The 19,312-nt window shown below is 40.3% G+C and overlaps 1 protein-coding gene across 1 annotated transcript; it reads left to right on the forward strand.

The window, feature by feature from the left end:
- The first annotated feature begins 2,032 nt into the window (after window positions 1-2,032).
- On the forward strand, window positions 2,033-13,194 carry Twf1 (twinfilin actin binding protein 1). The gene is made up of 9 exons (XM_050130209.1): window positions 2,033-2,160; window positions 3,538-3,615; window positions 5,479-5,657; window positions 6,438-6,533; window positions 7,479-7,583; window positions 9,442-9,567; window positions 9,816-9,966; window positions 10,123-10,244; window positions 11,242-13,194. Exons 1-9 carry the CDS (start codon window positions 2,136-2,138, stop codon window positions 11,410-11,412), a joined length of 1,053 nt encoding a protein of 350 aa, XP_049986166.1. The 5' UTR covers window positions 2,033-2,135; the 3' UTR covers window positions 11,413-13,194.
- Window positions 13,195-19,312: the final 6,118 nt, after the last annotated feature.

Genomic DNA, 19,312 nt, shown 5'->3' on the forward strand with positions numbered 1-19,312 from the left:
AAAAATAAGAGTAATGATAACAACAACATACAAAGAGGCAGAGGTATCAGAACTCTGTTGAGACTTAAGGCCCTTGTACATTTTATATAAACTACATATTTGCAGAAAATAAAAACAAGGGCTTTCTTCCTAGGAGGTGACAGGAAGGGTCCAAACTTAATTGGACTTTTTTCTTGTCAAGCTAAACACACAATGGTCCTTTCTAAGCATGGATATGGGAAAGATTTTTTTTTTTAATCTCATCAGTATTTTTTTTAAACAATGTTCTGTAATCAACAGGACATGAATCAGCTAAAAACCCGCGAGGAAACTCGACAATTTTCCCTTTGTGCAACACCACAGTTAAAACTGGTAAATCAGGATGAACCATTATTCCAGGAAGTACTTATTGAAATAAAGCACCTCCCATAGAAGTCCCCAAAACTCAGATTGTACCTGGCTAGTCTGTGCATAGGAGGATCTGGTAAAGAAAGAGTTGAGATCACAAGTCCTGGAATGTAACAGTCTTGTTTGCTGTCATCTTGCTGGCCCGTCTAGTGGCTTATTTAAAATACACCATACTCAAAGAGAGATTCTGCCAGCTTGTCATTATTTTCTTTGCTCGAAGAGCATTTGTATGTTAGCATATTGTAATCTTATATATTTATTTATTAGTTCAAGGCTCTAAAATCAGGACCTAGCTTTCTGCTTAAGAGCAGTAGAAAGCCCACATAAAAATAAATAATAAAATTAACTTTCATGGGAAAAATGCATGCTAATAAAAGCCTAAAATGAGAAAAAATTTTGACTACTATCTGCTGTTTCCATACAAATTTATTCTGGGTAACTGTGAATATACATTTTACTTGAAAGAATAAAGAGCTAGCCCTAAAGCGAAGCTCTATTCATGATTTTCAGTGGTAGAACTGACCACAGAAGTCAGCTCAGTGGTTCTGTGACTTTATACTCAGTTCTTTGAGGAACTGGAACACAAACTATGATCTCTTTCTCTCTCTCTCTCTCTCTCTCTCTCTCTCTCTCTCTCTCTCTCTCTCTCTCTCTCTATTTTCGAGACAGGGTGCTGAGAACCGAAATGCCCAGGAAGAGAGCCACCCCACACCTGCTAACGACTCAGAAGGTTGCCTGATTGGCTAGAACCACCTGATTGTGTAGGACTGTGGTGCTGTAGGTCCTAAACCAAATTATCATGGGCCATCCCGTTCACAGCCACTTCAGTGTCTCACCTAACATCCATTTTTGGAACCACTAGGGAAATCTTTTTGGAATGCTCAAACCACTTAGCTTCTACCACTTAAAGGTTAAATGTCATCAGGAAATCTCCGTATCCATGTCCCCACCAAATATGTATTTTAGAGATACCTTGGTTTGCAATTTCCTTTTGTTCTGCTACTACCAAAAAAAATCATAAAATTGTTACCAAGTTGGAACATGATGCTGGTGGGGGGGGGGTGTCACCTAAATTTGTGCACTCCTCCCCTATAGCCACGTTTGGTTTCAGAATAAACTATTTTATTTCTTTTTGAGGTCAGAGCTATGGTTTTGTGTGAGTGACCAATTGAAAAGTGAACAGCTTAAAATTTAAATCACGGGGGAAATGATGAAGGACTCTACAGTCTTTAAAATGGGCCAGGATTGGTCCTGAACCCAAGCTTGCTTATGCTATGCAAATGTTTAGCTGTTTTATCGGTCGCCTTAAAGTGCCCTTTTCTTTACAACAAAGGGTATGTCTTTTACTACAAAAAGTATGTTTGGGGAAATGGTCATTTCCCCTCTAAGAGTTTTTTGGCGGGGTCGCTGTGCACACCTGTGTAGAACCTTAACACGTCACCTTTTCGGAGCTGCCTCGGAAAACTCCCCAGCTGAGGTCGGGGAGCGTGGGGAGGGGCCAGCTACGGGAGAGGCGGGACCAATGTCTGGCGGGGCGGAGACTCTGACGGCACTGCGAGTAGCCAGTGAAAGGACAGGGGGCGGGGCCATGGGCGGGGCCTATGCCTGTAGGCGAAGGCGACTGGTGCTGGGGGCGGGACGGAGAGTCGCGGGCAGATGACGCGCAGGCGGAGCCGCTACTTCCTGGATCCGCCGGCCGGTGCCGCTGCCGCACCCTGCGCCGGAGCCGGGAACCTGCGGCCGCCGCCATGTCCCACCAGACCGGCATCCAAGGTAACGGCGCCACGGGGCAGGGGCTCCCGGGAGGCGGCGGGCCCTAGCGCTGTGAGGCGCGGACGGCTTTGGAGCGGCTCTGGGTGTGACGGCCCCGACCACGTCCCTGGTGGCCCTGTGGGGCCGCCGCCACGTAACAGGCAGTGGGTGCGGGAGAACCGAGCCGTGTGGCTCGGGACGGGGCCGAGCCGAGGTCGACCTGGTCCAGCCGAGCGACTTTCCTCGGTAGCCCCCGTCAAGGAGATTGTTGCAGCACTCGGATCATTTGAAAAACAAACAAATCCCACAGCTGTAGGCTGCCTCCCAGACTCCCCGGATTGTCTCTCTCAGAACGGGAGCGCGCTTTCCTCTCGGAGAAATCCTGAGTAGGAAGTGTTTTTCCATCTTTGGATGCTCCCCAGGCAGCTGAAATGCCTGGTCTGTGTGGCTGCATCTTATCACCCCGTGGAGACTGTTGAATGTGCAGTTGCTTGCGTATCTTAACCCTCCTTTATTTCCTGCTTTGAAAATAGGCAACTTGGAAGTAGTCATCTCCTCAGGATCAAATAATATATCCTGGAGTTATTTAACGAGTTCTAACATAAACTAGAGGACTTCCTGTAATAGTCAACTGAGTCCTTTCCCCCAGGTGACCAGTTAACAACTTGTTTTGTGTTTAAGGGTTTTTGACACCTCTTTCTTCCATACGCAGCCAGGTAAAAAATTTCCAAATTCATGTCTCATTTCCAAAATCATGTCTGTTTTTTTTAACGTGTTAATTTTGACATTTAAATGTGTCAAAATTATTACTAAGTTCAATGTTTGAGCCATTTATCGTAATACCGAAATAGGAGTCTTGCTGGGAATCAACACAAGAACGAAATGGAAGCAGTAGTACATACACAAAGGATAGGCTAATTATTGTGTATTTGCTCAGTGACTACTACAGCTTTTTGAGAGCTACAAGAAAGATATAAACACCATTAGATCTAGTGCACTTTACAAGCTTTTTCTTTATCGGAATATGAGACTTGATCCTGTTGTTTTTGACGGACAGATACAGGGTATGAAGGCGCTATCACAAACTTAAAATTGGATTATAGAGGCAACTTTCAACGTTTTCAAACATGAAGTGATTTGTCCATTATTAGGTTTGACTAAAAGTATTCACTTCAGTGTTACTTCGGCTACAGAATTCTGTAGATAAAATGTTGAGTTCATATACTTTTAAGATGCTAGTATTTATTTTTTAGTAATAGCCAATACCCATATTTTGTGCTTCTGTTTTATAATAACAAAGTGCTATACACTCTACATTTTTATTTGTTTTGTGTAAAGAGCAAAATAAAGTACTTCTAAGCTAAAAATGAGTTTGTTTTTCTTTATCATTTTCCACAGCAAGTGAAGATGTTAAAGAAATCTTTGCCAGAGCCAGAAACGGGAAATACAGACTTCTGAAAATATCTATTGAAAATGGTTAGTTAACATTTTAAGATACTATGTGCCCTTTGAATGTTTGCTGTTGCAGTTTCAGATCTCCAAGTGTTATTAGTAATTTGAACTATTAATCAGCACGAAACAAGCTCAGATTTTCCCTTTCAGCCTGTTTTCCTTTTAAATTGTGCAGCTATTGGGGAAACCCCAGGTGGTTTCTGGTATGATAACTTCATCCATGGCTCATGTTAGTGCTTCCCCTTCCAGAATGGAAATCAGTAACCATGCGGTACTATAAAACAAACAAAGCTAATTATTTCTGAGTTAATTCAGTAAAGTGTGTTTTGAAGTAGAAATATTTTTTGGGGGGTGGGGGGGGTGTCTGTTTGGACCGGAGAGGAGTATTGCCATTTCTTGTTTGGAAACATTCTAAGAACATAGCAAATTATAAATCGACTCCTTAACAGCAGTTGTGTGATCCAGAAAACTGTCTGAGTGACCACATCAGAATTAGATGAACTTTTAAAAACTTCATATCCAAATGAATGTGCCAAAAGCATCCCTGTGCTTTCTTAAATATCCGAGAACCTTTTGTTTGGAAAAATAACTTGTTTTTTCATTAACTGGGAATAAATCAACTTTGTTTTTGCGTTTTTCTGCTTATTAAAATGTGAAGCTAGTTTAGAATCTTACAATATTCCATAGGAGCAGAGGTCTACTTCAAGGTAGCTAAAGTTGTGAATGATGTTACTTCCTAAGTGACTAGTTAGTAAACAAAATAAAAAGATAAAATGTATCTTTTATTAAGATAAAATGTATCTTAAATTTGCAATTCTTCAGAAGAAAATTTTTATTTTCTAAATATCTTCCAGTTTTTTTAATCTTGAGAAAAATTTTAAATTAGAAAATTTCAGAGACTGAAAAAATAAATGCCTACCTCTTTTATTAATGACTTAGTACTTTATAGTTTTCTCCAAACCAAATTTAACTTTTTAAATGTTACTGTTTTTCTGATGTTAAAACATCATTGGACTACTACTGTATGTCTCTTTTTATCCCCCTGGGGTAGCTGCATTTGGAAGTTTAATATATATGAGCAATTCCTTTTACCTAAATGCCGGCATAACATATGATGCTTTTTTGAGTTTTGAAGTTCACATAACCTGCATGTTGTTTTATTGCTCTTTATTTCTGGGATTTTTTCTGATTTGTTTTATAGCCTGTGAATTATTTTAAAACGTGAATAAAACAAGAAGAATGTTTTTATTTGACATTCACATGTTTGCACACTCTCTTTAGGGAAGATGCTGTATAGTGCTATAGCACACACCTGCCCGTGTGTGCACAAGTGATTTGGTGGGAAGACTCCCTTCAGAATCTTACTTAAAAATAGTTCCTAAAAAATGACAACTCCCAGTGTAGTAACTTTAAGGCCACATGTTAAATCCACAGTATTGTTCTTGTCAAGTAGGAGCCAAAGCTTGTTTTATAGTTTCTTATAAACTATAAAAAATTATGAAACAAGATATATTTATAAAATTTAAAAATTATAGTTTTGAGTAAAGTTCTATATATATGTGAGGTTTTTATATATGTAAATTTTATATAATTTTCAGCATAGATATTTTAACAAATAAAAATCTAATTGCCCTTTACTAACTCAGTTATAATTATTTTTATATTTATTCCTTGTATTATTTATATAAAATATTTTAACCATGTTTTTTCTAAGATCTTTATATTTGTTCTTAGTAATGCCTCAGATCATAGTTATTTTGTATAATTTCACCTTTTCAATTTTTCTGGGACAATAGTAATAGGGAAATAACTCGTTTTTCTAGTCTTCATCATATTATCACTTGCTATTGCAGACTACTTATTTGTTTTAACATTTTCATTTTGTAGAACAGCTTGTGATTGGATCATGTAGTCAGCCTTCAGATTCCTGGGAGCAGGATTACGATTCCTTTGTTTTGCCTCTGCTGGAGGACAAGCAACCGTGCTATGTATTATTCAGGTTAGATTCTCAGAATGCCCAGGGATATGAATGGATATTCATTGCATGGTCTCCAGATCATTCTCATGTGAGTAATGTTTTGTAGTTTTTTTTTTCTTTTTTTTTCCTTAAACATTAAATACTATGAAATTTTTTTTTTTCTAAAATATTTTCATGCTAAAAGAAGGATAAGAAGAAGCAATCATTTCCCATAGAGGGATAATCTTGTCACAAACCAAAAGAGAGTTGCCGGTAGACTAAGTAGATTAAAAGGTGGAATTGGGATGTAGATACAGCCCAGTGTGATAAAGAGTGTCAGATTTCTTATAGAAAGCTATTGGTTAACGCTGTCCAGTATTCTCAAAAGATTACCCATTTCAGTTCTTCCGTCTGGAAGAAATAGCAGATTTCACCCTTTAGAATTATAAAACTGTTCCTGTCAATTGATAGCTATCCATGAAAGCTACTAAAGCTCTTTAATAATAAAACGTTTGTCTTTTCATCCCACTGTGCCTCATCTACTGGTATTTGCCATCAGCAATTCACTAATATTTGATTCTTAATTAGTAATGTTTGATAATAGTTTGAGTAAACTATCACTGTAAAGGTTATTTTATATTAATCCCCCCAATATTTTGAAATTGTATTTTAGTAATTTTTTTAGTATAAATTTAGTTTGTTTTCTACTTTAAAAAAGTATCCTACATAATTTAAAATCTACCTTACTGGTCACTACCCATTTAGACACCTATGTTATAGTTGTTAGTGAGCAACATCCTTATTGGGTTAAGTACTTGAAGGTTTAATTTATCATTGCTTTTTTATCATGGTAATACTGCTGACGTGTAAAACTTGCACAATTGTACAGGTTCGTCAAAAGATGTTGTATGCAGCAACAAGAGCGACTCTGAAAAAAGAATTTGGAGGTGGCCACATCAAAGATGAAGTATTTGGAACAGTAAAGGTGCAAAACTTACGTTTGTGTGTGTGTGTATGTGTTTCAAAAAACCCAGAAACCAAAACAGGAAACAAAACTGGTGGATCCAGGCATAGAGGCACACATCATTAATCCTTGCACTTGGCAGGCCTAGTCTTAGGGTTTAGTACCAGCCTCGTCTGTGTTCTGAGTTCAGGACAGCCAGGGCTACATGTTGAGACCCTGTCTCAGGCTTAAGAAGAGTATTGTTATTTCTCATGACACGCAGTTCATGCTAATTCACTCGTATCTGTTGATACTGAGAATAAACACCACTGAGGTAGAAATTCTCAGAGGTATGGTAAACCGGTGCCTTTATGACTATATCCGCAAATTAAGGTGATTGGAATACACTTTGAACAGCTGATTTATGCGTCCGTTCCAGAAAATGATATGCTTTAGCCAAGAGAGGAGGCATGTTTTACTTCCCATTAGCTGTGAACTGGGCTGGCTTCTCAGCTTTCTCGCTCTCAGCCATCAAACCATCTTAGCTCCCTCACTCTCAGCCTTCCAAGAGCAATGCTCAGAAGCACACCTCTTTGAAGTACTTTTTTCTTACACGAATACTTCTGCAAATACTGTGTAAGTGATTTTAATATAGACTTGGAAGCAGAATAAATTACTGAGAATAGCTGTCAGCCAGTTTTCTACAGATGACAAATTATATATGCCCTGTAGGGTTGAGGCTGGAGATCAGTTCACTATTTGATGATCAAACTTAAACAAAAGATTTAATGATTATAAACTTGAGGAAAAGGAGACACTTGTTAAAAGCTTTGAATCCTTCAAAATAGAAGATTAAAATAAGAGAGTAAAATTGTTAATGCTATGTATTATCACTTAATTTTTTCAAATAATAATTTTTGTTTTTCCTAATGTAGCCTCACTTTGGTTATATTTCTGGAAAATAATAATTTATTTCTTTGCTCACAGGAAGATGTATCATTGCATGGATATAAAAAGTATTTGCTGTCCCAGTCTTCGCCTGCCCCACTGACGGCAGCAGAGGAAGAATTACGACAGATTAAAATTAATGAGGTAAGTCATAACTTTAATGCTTTCAAGGTTTCAAGTGTGTCACAATACCATGTGTTGAATGAATAGACACAAAGGTAACTGAAATTCGGATGTTGGATCGGTTAGGATTATTTAGTTTTGGGATGGATATATGTGCTTAGTGTGTTTTCAGAAAAAAAAGTAAAGCATTCATGTTAACTAACAGCCCTTCGTAAAGGGCTGTCCCCAAAATGTACGTGTTAAAGCAGACACTTCCTGCTACAAGCTCTGTGCCCTGAGTACTTTTTGAAGGGAGACGTGTGTTACCCATTGATTGCAAAGAGTTTTATATTTAGTACAACCTTATAAAGAAAATTTTTTAAAATATATTACTTCAGAGATCAGTGTTTGCTAAAGAGGATAAAATTGAATGCTGGAGAATGCTGAAGGTCACTTAAATGGACTTCAATCTCTGTGAACTTGGAGATGTAGATGGAGCTGGAGTTATTTGTTAAGCATTCTGAGGCCAGTAAACTTGGAGACATAATTTTAATATTTTTGCAGCCATCTTAGTTGACTTTTGTAACTACTTTCTTTCTTCTGAAACTTTACAAAGCATAAGTGTCCCAAACTACTGTTCGTTGTCTTCATAGTAGCCACTTCATTGGCTCAGTACCCTTCACATGAAGTTGACAGCAAGGATGTAGCATGCATTTTAAGCTAACGTTATTTGAGTAGGGCTTTTTATATGACTTTTTTTTCTGCAAGTTTGAAAGTTTGTTTTATTCCTTGCAATCAGAGCCCAGAGGATCATATTGGGGTATGCACTTGCATATATTCTGTGATGTTTTCATTATCCAGTACCATGCCGTAGAATCTCCATTCATTTTTTTTTTAAGTAGTTTGTATTTGACTTTCTGTTGCAATATTGCAAATGAGACCCTTACGAGCTGTCATTTATCAAGTAGAAAAACCATAAACACGTACTTGGAAAGCTTTCTTCAAGTATCCTCTCATTCACACACAAGCTGTTTAGTAAAGAAAGCCATACATCTGGGGCACTTGCGGGTGTAGCATATTGAGCTGTGTGGTTTGTCTGTGTCCTGTGTCCTCATTTCAGTTCAGTGCATGGTGTTTGTGTCGCGTTTTATGTTCAGTAGAACAGTAAAATCTATGCTTACTCTATACATTTACTATTCAGAACTTCTAGCAAGAAAAGTTGGCATTTAAAGAGGTAACCTGATGACACTTTAGAAGAGTTAACTGTAGTTACTTGGACCTGTGCCAGGCTCCGTGAAGGAAACTCCAAAGTCCTGAAACTGCTCACTCGAGGCTCCTTCCCAGTATTTCATACCCAGTGTCACATGCTCTCCTGCATGTCCACAGTGTGAGAAACTATATGCCTTCTAAGTTTACAATGTTTTAAGAATTTGAATGAAAGGGTGAGATTTAATATTTTCTTAAAAGTGGAGTTTTCTGCTTTTTGCCCTCAGGCACTTCTCTACTGTGGGATAATGCCCTTGTACCCTGTAAAGATTTTTCACTCATATTGGTTTAGTAAAATGATGATTGGCCAGTAGTCAGGCAGGAAGTTTAGGCAGGGTGACCAACTGGAAGAATTCTGGGAAGAGGAAAGACAGAGATGCAGTCAACAGCCAGACACAGAGGAAGAATGAGGAGAATGCCTTACTGACAAAAGATACCTAGCCATTTGGCTAAACATAGATGAGAATTATGGGTTAATTTAAGTTGTAAGAGCTAGTTATGAATAAACCTGAGCAATAGGCCAAGCAGTTTATCATTAATATAAGCCTCTGTTTATTTATTTGGAATTGAACGGTTGCGGGGACAGGCAGGGCAGAAACTAAAGTTTTATCAGTCAATTCTATCTGTGTCTTAGGTACAGACTGACGTGGGTGTAGACACAAAGCATCAGACACTACAAGGAGTGGCGTTTCCTATTTCTCGAGATGCTTTCCATGCTTTGGAAAAACTGAGCAACAAAGAACTCAACTATGTACAATTGGTAAGATGGCTGTAAAGTAGCTGTTCTTTTTGGTAAATTATGGCTTGTATGATTCCTATTTTTAATGAATTGGTTTTTTACTAACTTTGCTTTTAAGGCAGGGTGTCATTGTTTATTCATTTTTTATTTAAATTGCCAAGTACTATATGTGTATGAAAAAGTCAGCTAATCCACACCTGTGCATCATCTTTGTCTTCTAAGTTAACTTGTATTTTACCTGTTTAATAAATGTTGTTTATTTTTGGTAGGAAATAGATATAAAAAATGAAACAATAATTTTGGCCAACACAACAAATACAGAACTAAAAGATTTGCCAAAGAGGATTCCCAAGGATTCAGCCCGTTACCACTTCTTTCTGTATAAGCATTCTCATGAAGGAGACTACTTAGAGTCCATAGGTATGTGACACGTTGTCTTCAGCACAGAGCCTTCCCTTTGCCTGCCAGCTTCAATACCATGGTCTTACGTGTTTCCTGCGGGGTTTATTTGAAGTTTGAGGAGGCTATAGACTTGCTTTAAGTGATAGTCCTAATTGTTGTTATTTTACCGCACAGTTTTTATTTATTCAATGCCTGGATACACGTGCAGCATAAGAGAGCGGATGCTGTATTCCAGCTGCAAGAGCCCTCTGCTGGAGATCGTGGAGAGACAGTTACAGATGGACATAATCAGAAAGGTAGACTTCACTCTCTAAGAGTCTTGTGGTTTTGCTGGGTATTTTGTCATTTCCACTTAGTACCATGTAAATTTTCAGGTGCCGTGGTTTATCACTGAAAATGTTCAGTTTCATGGGTCTCACCCTAAGTCCTTAGAACCTGCTAAGTGCCTGGGGATGATCTGTCATGATCTCCTCCGCGCCCCACCCCCACCCCGCTCTTTGGAGATCTGTACTATCTAGTATGGGAGCTATAGGCCACACACGGCTATTTTAAGTGTAAAGTTGAATAAAATATATAATTCAGTTTGTTAATAGCACTGGTAATTGCAGATGCTCATTGGCCATGTGCAGCATTAGGAGTGCAACATATACAGAACATTCTGTCAGTTTACCAAGTGGGGTGCTGCTACCAGATCTCCATATATGTTCTTAGATGCAGGTAGGCATAAGGAAAGACTTACAAATTGCTGTTGTTGGGGTGCGGTGCCTCAAGCAACTCTAGATTCTGTGGGTCTCGCTGTGCATGAGGACCTTTCAGAAGGGTTAGCTGACACTGCAGAAGCTCAGACAGTAAATATCTTAGGCTTTGCATTTTTGTTGTTTGTGAAGTCCCTTAAAGTGTGAAATGTTCTTAAGATTTGGTCTGTGGGCCATTGTTGGCCTGCCTCTGTTGCGAGTGATTCCAAGTGTCCCAAAGATGAAAGAGCTGGTGTTTGAGTATAGAAAACAGAGCAGCCAGAGGGTCCAGTGCTCACTTGTGTATAGCTGAGACGTAAGAGGAGCAGTGAGAGGCAGTGAGAAGGGGACTGTGACTGACTGTGCTTATACGACTGCTGTAGCGCATCGCTGAGAAGGGTGGAAGGGAAGCTTCACGGTCTTGGATCTCTCTCGTGCAGAAGGTGTGTGGCACTCTCATGTGTGGCATCCATACCTGCGAGCTGGTTCATTGCGTGTATTAGGTTTTGAATGTTCCCTGTTTTATATGGTTTCTCACTACTGATTTCCTCTTTTGCAGATTGAGATAGACAATGGGGATGAACTGACTGCAGACTTCCTTTATGACGAAGTACATCCTAAGCAACATGCACATAAGCAGAGCTTCGCTAAACCTAAAGGTCCTGCAGGAAAGAGAGGGATCCGGAGACTGATTAGGGGTCCAGCAGAAGCAGAAGCCACTACTGATTAAGATTGGTTTGTGAAGTGTTGCAATATAGTTTTGTAAAATTCCAGCTTTTAGTACACGGAGAACTGAAATCATTCCATGTTGATATAGTTGGGAGGAAAATTGTACTTTTTGAAAAATAGCACTTTTCACTTCTATGTATTTTTTAAATGAATGCTATAGAAGACTCATGATTTCTATTTTTTAGTTACTCTAGACAAGGCTTCAACATAGTCAATGTTTGGTTTTGTTACACTGTTTTCCTAGCGTGTTGATTCCACACTTTCACACCCACTCCAATATTTAGGCGAACCGTCCAGAACACCTGAGGACTTGCTGTTTAGTGCTCTGCAGTGAGGTCTGAGTTTCCCTGAGATACTCGCTTCTCGACGAGTGTGTTCAGGAGCCTGGGAAAGGCAGGAAACCTCATACTCTGAGAGCTGTGCTCACACTGGGATTGTCTGCAGCGTTGAGGGACAGCAGTGCTTCCTAGTTGACCTTTTGTTTTTAATAGCATTAAAATTTCAGAAAATCAGTTCCTTCTGAAGCTTTAAGGTACCAGAATATTGCAGGGTTTCTGATGGCACTGAAAGACTACACTTGTAAGGTCTTTGCAGAGCTTTCAAAATGTCCGTTTCCAAAGTGACTCCTTCATAAGTACTGTGAAGCCAGGCGTCCCTGTTCAGATCGAAGTCCAAGTATCATTCAAAAGGAAACAAAACTAAAGTGAAAACTTCCAAGTTTTCTGTTTTTTCCCCTTGGAAACCATGTGTCTTAAAGCAAATTGTCTTACCACTTGGGAGCAAGTATTCAGATCTGAGATTATCAATTCCTTGTGCTTAGCAGGTTAATCCAGATAATACTTAGCTTAAGAATCTTATTTCAGTTAATAACTTCTGTCAAAGCATATTTTCTGAAGATTTGTATTTTCAGTTACAATCTAGAGATTTTGAGCCTCAGAGTTCTTTGATACTTGAAGTAGAGGGAGTTAAACACTTTGTTTTTAATCTGCTAAACCTGCTGCAGAGCCATAACTTGGAGGAGTTTTGAAATGGACTGTGGTATTCAGGATTTGGAAGTCCTTGACCTGAACTTCATGCTGCATAAGATAAATGTCAGAAATGCACATTTCATGGTTGTAATTTGAAGCGCTCATTGCAAAGCCTTATTACCGGAGATAAGACATGCACCTTTCAGAAATTCAGTTGTAATCACAGAAACCGTATGAGATGAGTTAAGGACTGATGGCATTTTTAAAAATAGATTTGAGCATTTGTGTGTTTTGTTTGTTTACAGATACTTAGACTTTACTATTTAATTATGCAGAACAATTGACAGTAATGTTGCACTTGTTTACTAGAGGTAAACTTTTAGTTTTGTGTGTGCACACGTAGTCACAGATGCCCTCAGATTTGCTGCGGTGAGAGTCCTGGAGCCATGTTGCAGACCTTCTCCAAACGCTGCCATTTTCAAGCAGAGGGAGTCCTATCATGAAGATCCAGTCAGTGGTGACTGTTCTGAAGCATTGGTGTGCAGTTATGCTCTGAATTCCTTACACTACATCAAAGTACATGCACATTCCAGAATATAGATGTGATCGTGTAACCTTACTAATGATTAAACCAATGATTGCTGAGAATCAGTTATGCATTTGTTTTAGGGTATAACTCATTGTTTACAGTATGTTTTAGGTGACAATAGATGTGAATAACATTCCCAATAAATTTATATAACAGTGAAAAATTACATGTCTTCTGTGGACATTTTATAAGTGCATTTTATATCAATAAAACTTTTTCTCTTTGAGTTGTCTATGTTGGTTTTATAATACATTTGAAATGTTTGGATTATTTTGCACAGTCCAATACCTGAAGTTTTTTTGTGTGATCATTTCATTAGCCTGCTTAAATTCAAAGGAGATTTTTAAGTAGTTGGAAACTACTTAATAATAATATAGATTAAACTTGCCCTGCAGAAATGTAACAATGATGAAAATGTTGAATTTCCTCCATGATAAAAGCACCATATAGAGGGACTAGTGCATGTCTAAACTTCCAGCGTGTTCCAGAGCAGCTTGAGCTACATAGACCCTGTCTCTCCCACCACATACACACACACACACCCCGGTCCCAGCACAATAGGTGTCCAGTGTGCATGGTGCAGTTTAAAGAACTGTGTATTTCTCAACTCTAGAGGCTGGGAAGTTCAAGATCAAGGGGCCAGCACCGCTCATGTGAAAGTGACTGGTGCGTTTTTACTCGGCATATCAGTGTGAAATCTTTTTCTCATTGGGTGTGTTACACAATAGATGTTCTTAGTAGCAATTTTTTTTGGGGGGGGGGACATTTTAAAGAGATGATTTAGAAACAGGCAGTGAGATGGTTTACCGGGTAAATGCCCTTTCCACCAATCCCACCAAGATTGATTCCCCAGGACACACAATGTGGAAAGAGAATTCACTCCAAGTGGTCCTCTGAGCTGTTTGTGCACTGTGGAATACATTCTCACACACTAAATGAAATGAAGTCCTGCGAAGAATCCTGTATTTGGGAAGCTAAGACACATTGTTCACAGTATGCACTGTGAGTATATGTACTCATTCCCTTCATATATACAGTGTAAGCGCTGGGTTCACTTTCTGTCCTCAATAGCTCCACATGTGATTGACAGTTAGGAACACTTTACCTTAATGGCATTGTGGCTTCTCTCAGTTCATCAGAAACTGTGTGATGATTGGTAGTGGTTATGATAGGGGCATGATCTCAAGTAAGTCTCGGCTGTCTGCTGGCTTCTGCATGATGTGGCTGAAGACTTCCTACTTTCCTTAGTCGGTTAATTCTGCCTCGTCGGCTGCTCCCAATTGTCTACAAACTATGACCTCAATAACATCCTCACCCTGGATCACTGACCTGTTAATGCATGCCCCCTTTCCTTGACCAATGCAGCTCTTCATCCTCACCTGGGATCACTATCCTTGTCCACTGCAGCTCTCTTCACGTTCAGTCTCCCCTGACCTCCAATTTGTCTTTTGGCTACTTCTTGTCTTTATTTTTCTTATAGCACCTAGGCAGTGTGTCAGGGTTGCGTCATTGTCATGAAATATCCGAGAGACATTAAGTGAGGGAAGATATAAGGGTCTTTCTGGCACAAGGGCATCCTGGCAGTTGGAGGCTAAGGGATACCACCAAGTCACATCATGCGACCAATCTCACACAAGAGGTTAGGGAGAGCAGAATGGCAGCTGCCTCTGCATGGGAAGAGAGACTGCAGAGGGCTTGGGGTGGGGCAGGTTTTATTGGGTCTTTGGAGCATGCAGAACATTTGCAGATGAGCTAGCGGAAAAGTACAGTGCAGCCAGAGCCACGCTTGGAGGGAACTCTGAAGCATTTGGCTCTTAAGGCTGAGTCACAGGGGTGGAGCTTTCCAAGTCTCAAGCTGGGGGTAGGCCAGGGGCAGGGTAAATTTCCACTGGCCTGCTACCCTACAAAAGATCATTTTGGCTCAGGGTTTCAGAGTGTTCAGTCTGTGGTCACTAAGCATCATTGTCACTCGGTTTGAGAGTCAGGACACTATAACCTTTGTTGCAAAGTCAAGTTGTTCACCTCACTGTGGCCAGGAAGCAAAATGGAGGGAGTAACAGTTTCATAAGACCAAAACTCATATTAACCCTTTCTTGAGCAGCAACTTTTCAGTGGCAGGATCACTAAAGATGTTTCTCCCCCCACTAGAAATGATTAAATTTCCTATAGATAGGAAGGGGGGCCTTGTCACCCCTCTCCACTATATAATAGTATATATAATATTATTATTATATTACTGTTATAATACTATTAACTGATTGCAGGTTCTCAGGAGAGGTAGGACCCCATGACTCCATTTGTCTTCCATAACAACATTGACAGGCCTGACTTGTGCGGATCTTCTGCAGGTAACCACAGCTGTTGTGAGTCCTAGAGTGTCCATGGGCTGGGGAGATGGCTCAGGAGGCAAAGGCGCTAGTCACATAAACCTGACACTTGAGTTCACTAGCTGGAACCCGCTCAAAAAGGAAGATGTGCTGACACCCATAATTCTGGCTCTCCTATGGCAAGGTGGGAGACAGGAACAAAAGACTCAAGAACAGAAGACTCAGGAACAGAAGACCCAGAGACTCAAGAGCAGCAGCAGCAGCAGGAGGAGGAGAGACAGAGGAGGAGCAAGAGGAGGAGGAGGAACAACTAAAGAGACCTTGTCTCAATAAGGTCGAAGGCATTCCTGAAATGCCCTCTGACTTCTACACACACCATGGCACACTCACACAATATACACATATGCACACACACACACTGATTTTTTTTAAGAACACACAAATACAACAGTTATGTCACCAGACTCCCCCGCATCCTCCACCTCCTCCATTCATTCCACTCCTTGCGTGATGTGATCCCTGATTTTTGAAGGGGTGATGAAGGCGTGCTGTTCATTTATGACTGGCTGTGCATTCGACAGCTGCTCTCACCAGCCTGACCAGTTGTGAATCTCTATAGTTACTGATGACCATTGAAAAGGAATCATCTCTGGCCAAAGCTGCTGACAGCAATAAAACATTGGCATAAACATAATGCTTAGAAAGAAATTTGAAGGGATTTTATGACTGTATAACAAATAACATCGGTAGCTTCCCGAGTCGGGCCTCCCTAGCTACAGGCCATTGACTAGGTTTACAGTACCATCTTTCAATGTCCCTTCTGTTCAGCTGGCCTCAACTCTAATCAAAGTAGTTGATTACTTGTATAGCTGTCTCCTCCATGACTGAAACATTTCATCTTGAAGTAAGTTTCCTTAAGCCAGAAGGCAACAACTCAAAATAACTTAAGGAAGTCCCTGAAACTGACCAGATTTACTAGGTCCCTCCTTCCCAAGGGTAAATAATAAAGACTGGTGAGAGGCACTGTCAGAGAAGTCAAACAGCAAAAAAGACTCTGAGAAAAGTCCTGCTTCCTAGAAGAAGCAGAAACCAGCCAAGGTGCCTGGATGAGCTCAAACCAACCCAGTCACTTCGAAAGGATACTCTCCAACCTGCTGAGTTGCCTGTAGATGGTGCAGTCTGATTCAGGTTACCTATGAGTTGCCACCCATGCTGTGGTGGGCTTTTGAGATGCAGCTGTTTTTTGAGTCATTTCTGCTTCTATAAGTAACCCCAATAAAACCCATTTATTCACCAAGTTGGGCTTCGGTGGTGAAAGGACATCAGACACAAGACATCCTAAGATCAAGTTCTCAGTAAGAAGATTTATTTGCCCCAGAGAGACAAATAGCAGGAGAATAAGAGACAGGAGACAGAGGATGACGGAGGCAGCAAAAGGAATGGAGAAGGGAAAGGGACATTTGTCCCTGAGGGACAAAAGACTGCCTCTGGATAGACACAAGCAAGACAGATGTGGTCCATAGGCAAATGACATTTTATAAAGGGAAAGGGGGAATGAGCTGGTTAATTTTAGTTATTTTAATTGGGTAAGCCAAAACAGTTTTTGCTTGCTTTACTTCAATGCTTTGATAGTTGGACCTGGTGATCCGCCTCAGGAGGAAGAAGTGGCCAAATGAGGGAATAGACCTTGGTGGCCAGCTTTAAGAATGTAATCAAATAGTTTAGCAAGGCAGAGAGAATGGTGGAAGGGCAAGGCCTGCCAGGATCATGCTTGGGCCTACTAGAGCTCCTCAGATGGCATCCATGCTATAGTCTGTGAGAAGCTCCCCACTTGGGGTGAGTAGATGTATGTGTACCTTGTCCCAGGAAAAGTCTGTCACACAACATTGCTCTGTAGAGGGAAGCTGCTTGTTGGTTCCCAGCCGCCCTGCTAGTTCAGACCCAAAATAATCACACAGAAACTGTATTAATTAAATCACTGCCTGGTCCATTAGTTCTTGCTTCTTATTGGCTAACTCTTACATATTAATTTAACCCATTTCTATTAATCTGTGTATCGCCTTGTGGCTGTGGCTTACCGGCTAAAGTTCTGGCATCTGTCTCCAGTAGGGCTACATGGCTTCTCTCTGACTCTGCCCTTCTTCCTCCCAGAATTCAGCTTAGTTTTCCCCCACCTAGCTAAGTTCTGCCCTGTTATAGATCTAAAACAGTAGTTTCTTCCTTTCTCTCCCCCCCCTCTCTTTCTTTCTTTTTTCTTTTTTTGTTTTTCGCGACAGTGTTTCTCTGTAGCTTTGGAGCCTGTCCTGGAACTAGCTCTTGTAGCCCAGGCTGGTCTTGAACTCACCGAGATCTGCCTGCCTCTGCCTCCTGAGTGCTGGGATTAAAGGTGTGTGCCACCACCGCCCAGACCAAAGCAGTTTCTTTATTCATTAATGGTAATCACAGCATACAGCAGCATACAGAGGGAAATCCCACATGATTATTGCATAACAAATATGCACATACTACTTAGTGACTGGGTAGCATAACACACAAGAGCTGCATCTAATAAGACAGCTGATGTCAATTCTCTCTCTGCAGGCAAGACTTGCTGTGAGTTCCCGCTTGACTTCTCTGTATCTGGTGAGCAGAATATGTGAGGTCATCAGCAGTAGGGGGTCTTACCATCTAGTTCTGGGGATTGTTTATGGGTCTCAGAGCCTCTGGTCCAAAACTTAGAGGAAGGTAACCCAACACTGGCAGTGGGATTCCCATTAACTTTATGGCTCCCAAGAGAAGCTTTTATCCACCCACACAGGCTACCACCACTCAAACTCATTTATTTTTATTTTTTAATTAGATTGCCAAGTATCAGATTTACTTAGGATTTCTTCTGACAACTTACTTTTGATTGAAACTTTTCCCTGCATCCTAACCCAACCCCCCTCCTCCATCCTACTTAAATGCCCTCAATTCCAATAGCTCTCTTCATCTTTGTTTTAATCATGTGTGTGCGTATATGGGAATATGTGTGCATGTAAGTGCAGTGTCTGTGAAGGCCAGATCCCTTGGAGCTGGAGTTACAGGCAGTTGTGAGTTGCCCAACACGGGAGCTGGGAATCAAACTCAGGTACTCTGAGAGAGCTATGCACAGCCTTTCCTGCTGAGCCATCTTTCCACTTATTTCCCCTTAATTTAAATATCGCTTACCACCCTCGGCTTCCCAACCTGAAATCCACATTCCCTGTCCCCTTTTGGACTCCTGGCTAATTTCCTGAGCTCTACCCACATGCCCAGATAAGTGCAAACATTGGAAAATTAGAAACTACAACCCAGCTAGGAGAGAAAATATAGAATATCGTTCTGAGCCCAAACTATCTCAATATACATTCTACTCATATCCATTTTCTTATAGATTTCATTTTTTCATTATATCGGAACAAAAAGCCATGTTTTCATTATCCGTTCATCTGTCAATCACATCTCGTCTGATTACATTTCTTGGCTATTGTGAAGGAAGCTATGACAAACAGGGATACACAAGTATTTTTAAACCCTTTAGGTGTATACCCAGGACTGGACAACCTGAGTCACATGGTAATTCTAATTTTAGCTTTTTGTGACATCACCACATTGATTTCCATGGTGACTGCACCAGTTTACACTCCTACCAACAATGAATAAGGGCTCCTTTTTCTCTGCATCCTTGTCAGCATGTCTTGCCATATATTTATATATATAATAAGATATATATTTACCATTCTAGCTGGCATGAGATAGAATCTCAAGGAGTTTTAATTTGCATTTCCCAGACGACTAAGGATATTGAATGTGTCTTACAAAAATTATTAGCCATCAGTTTTCCATTTTGGAAAGTACCTATTTAGTTCCTTAGCCTTTTTTTTTTTTTTTTGTATCTGTGTGTGTACATGTGCCATGGAATGTGTACAGATGTCAGAGGACAACCTGAGGGAGTTGGGTCTCTCCTCCCACCATGTGGGTCCCAGGGATCAAACCTCAGCTCTTAGCCTCAGTCAT

This window comes from Alexandromys fortis, unplaced genomic scaffold (genome assembly GCF_014885135.2).
Source record: "Alexandromys fortis isolate MF-2015 unplaced genomic scaffold, M_Fortis_MF-2015_v1.1 scaffold_28, whole genome shotgun sequence".
Taxonomy (NCBI): domain Eukaryota; kingdom Metazoa; phylum Chordata; class Mammalia; order Rodentia; family Cricetidae; genus Alexandromys; species Alexandromys fortis.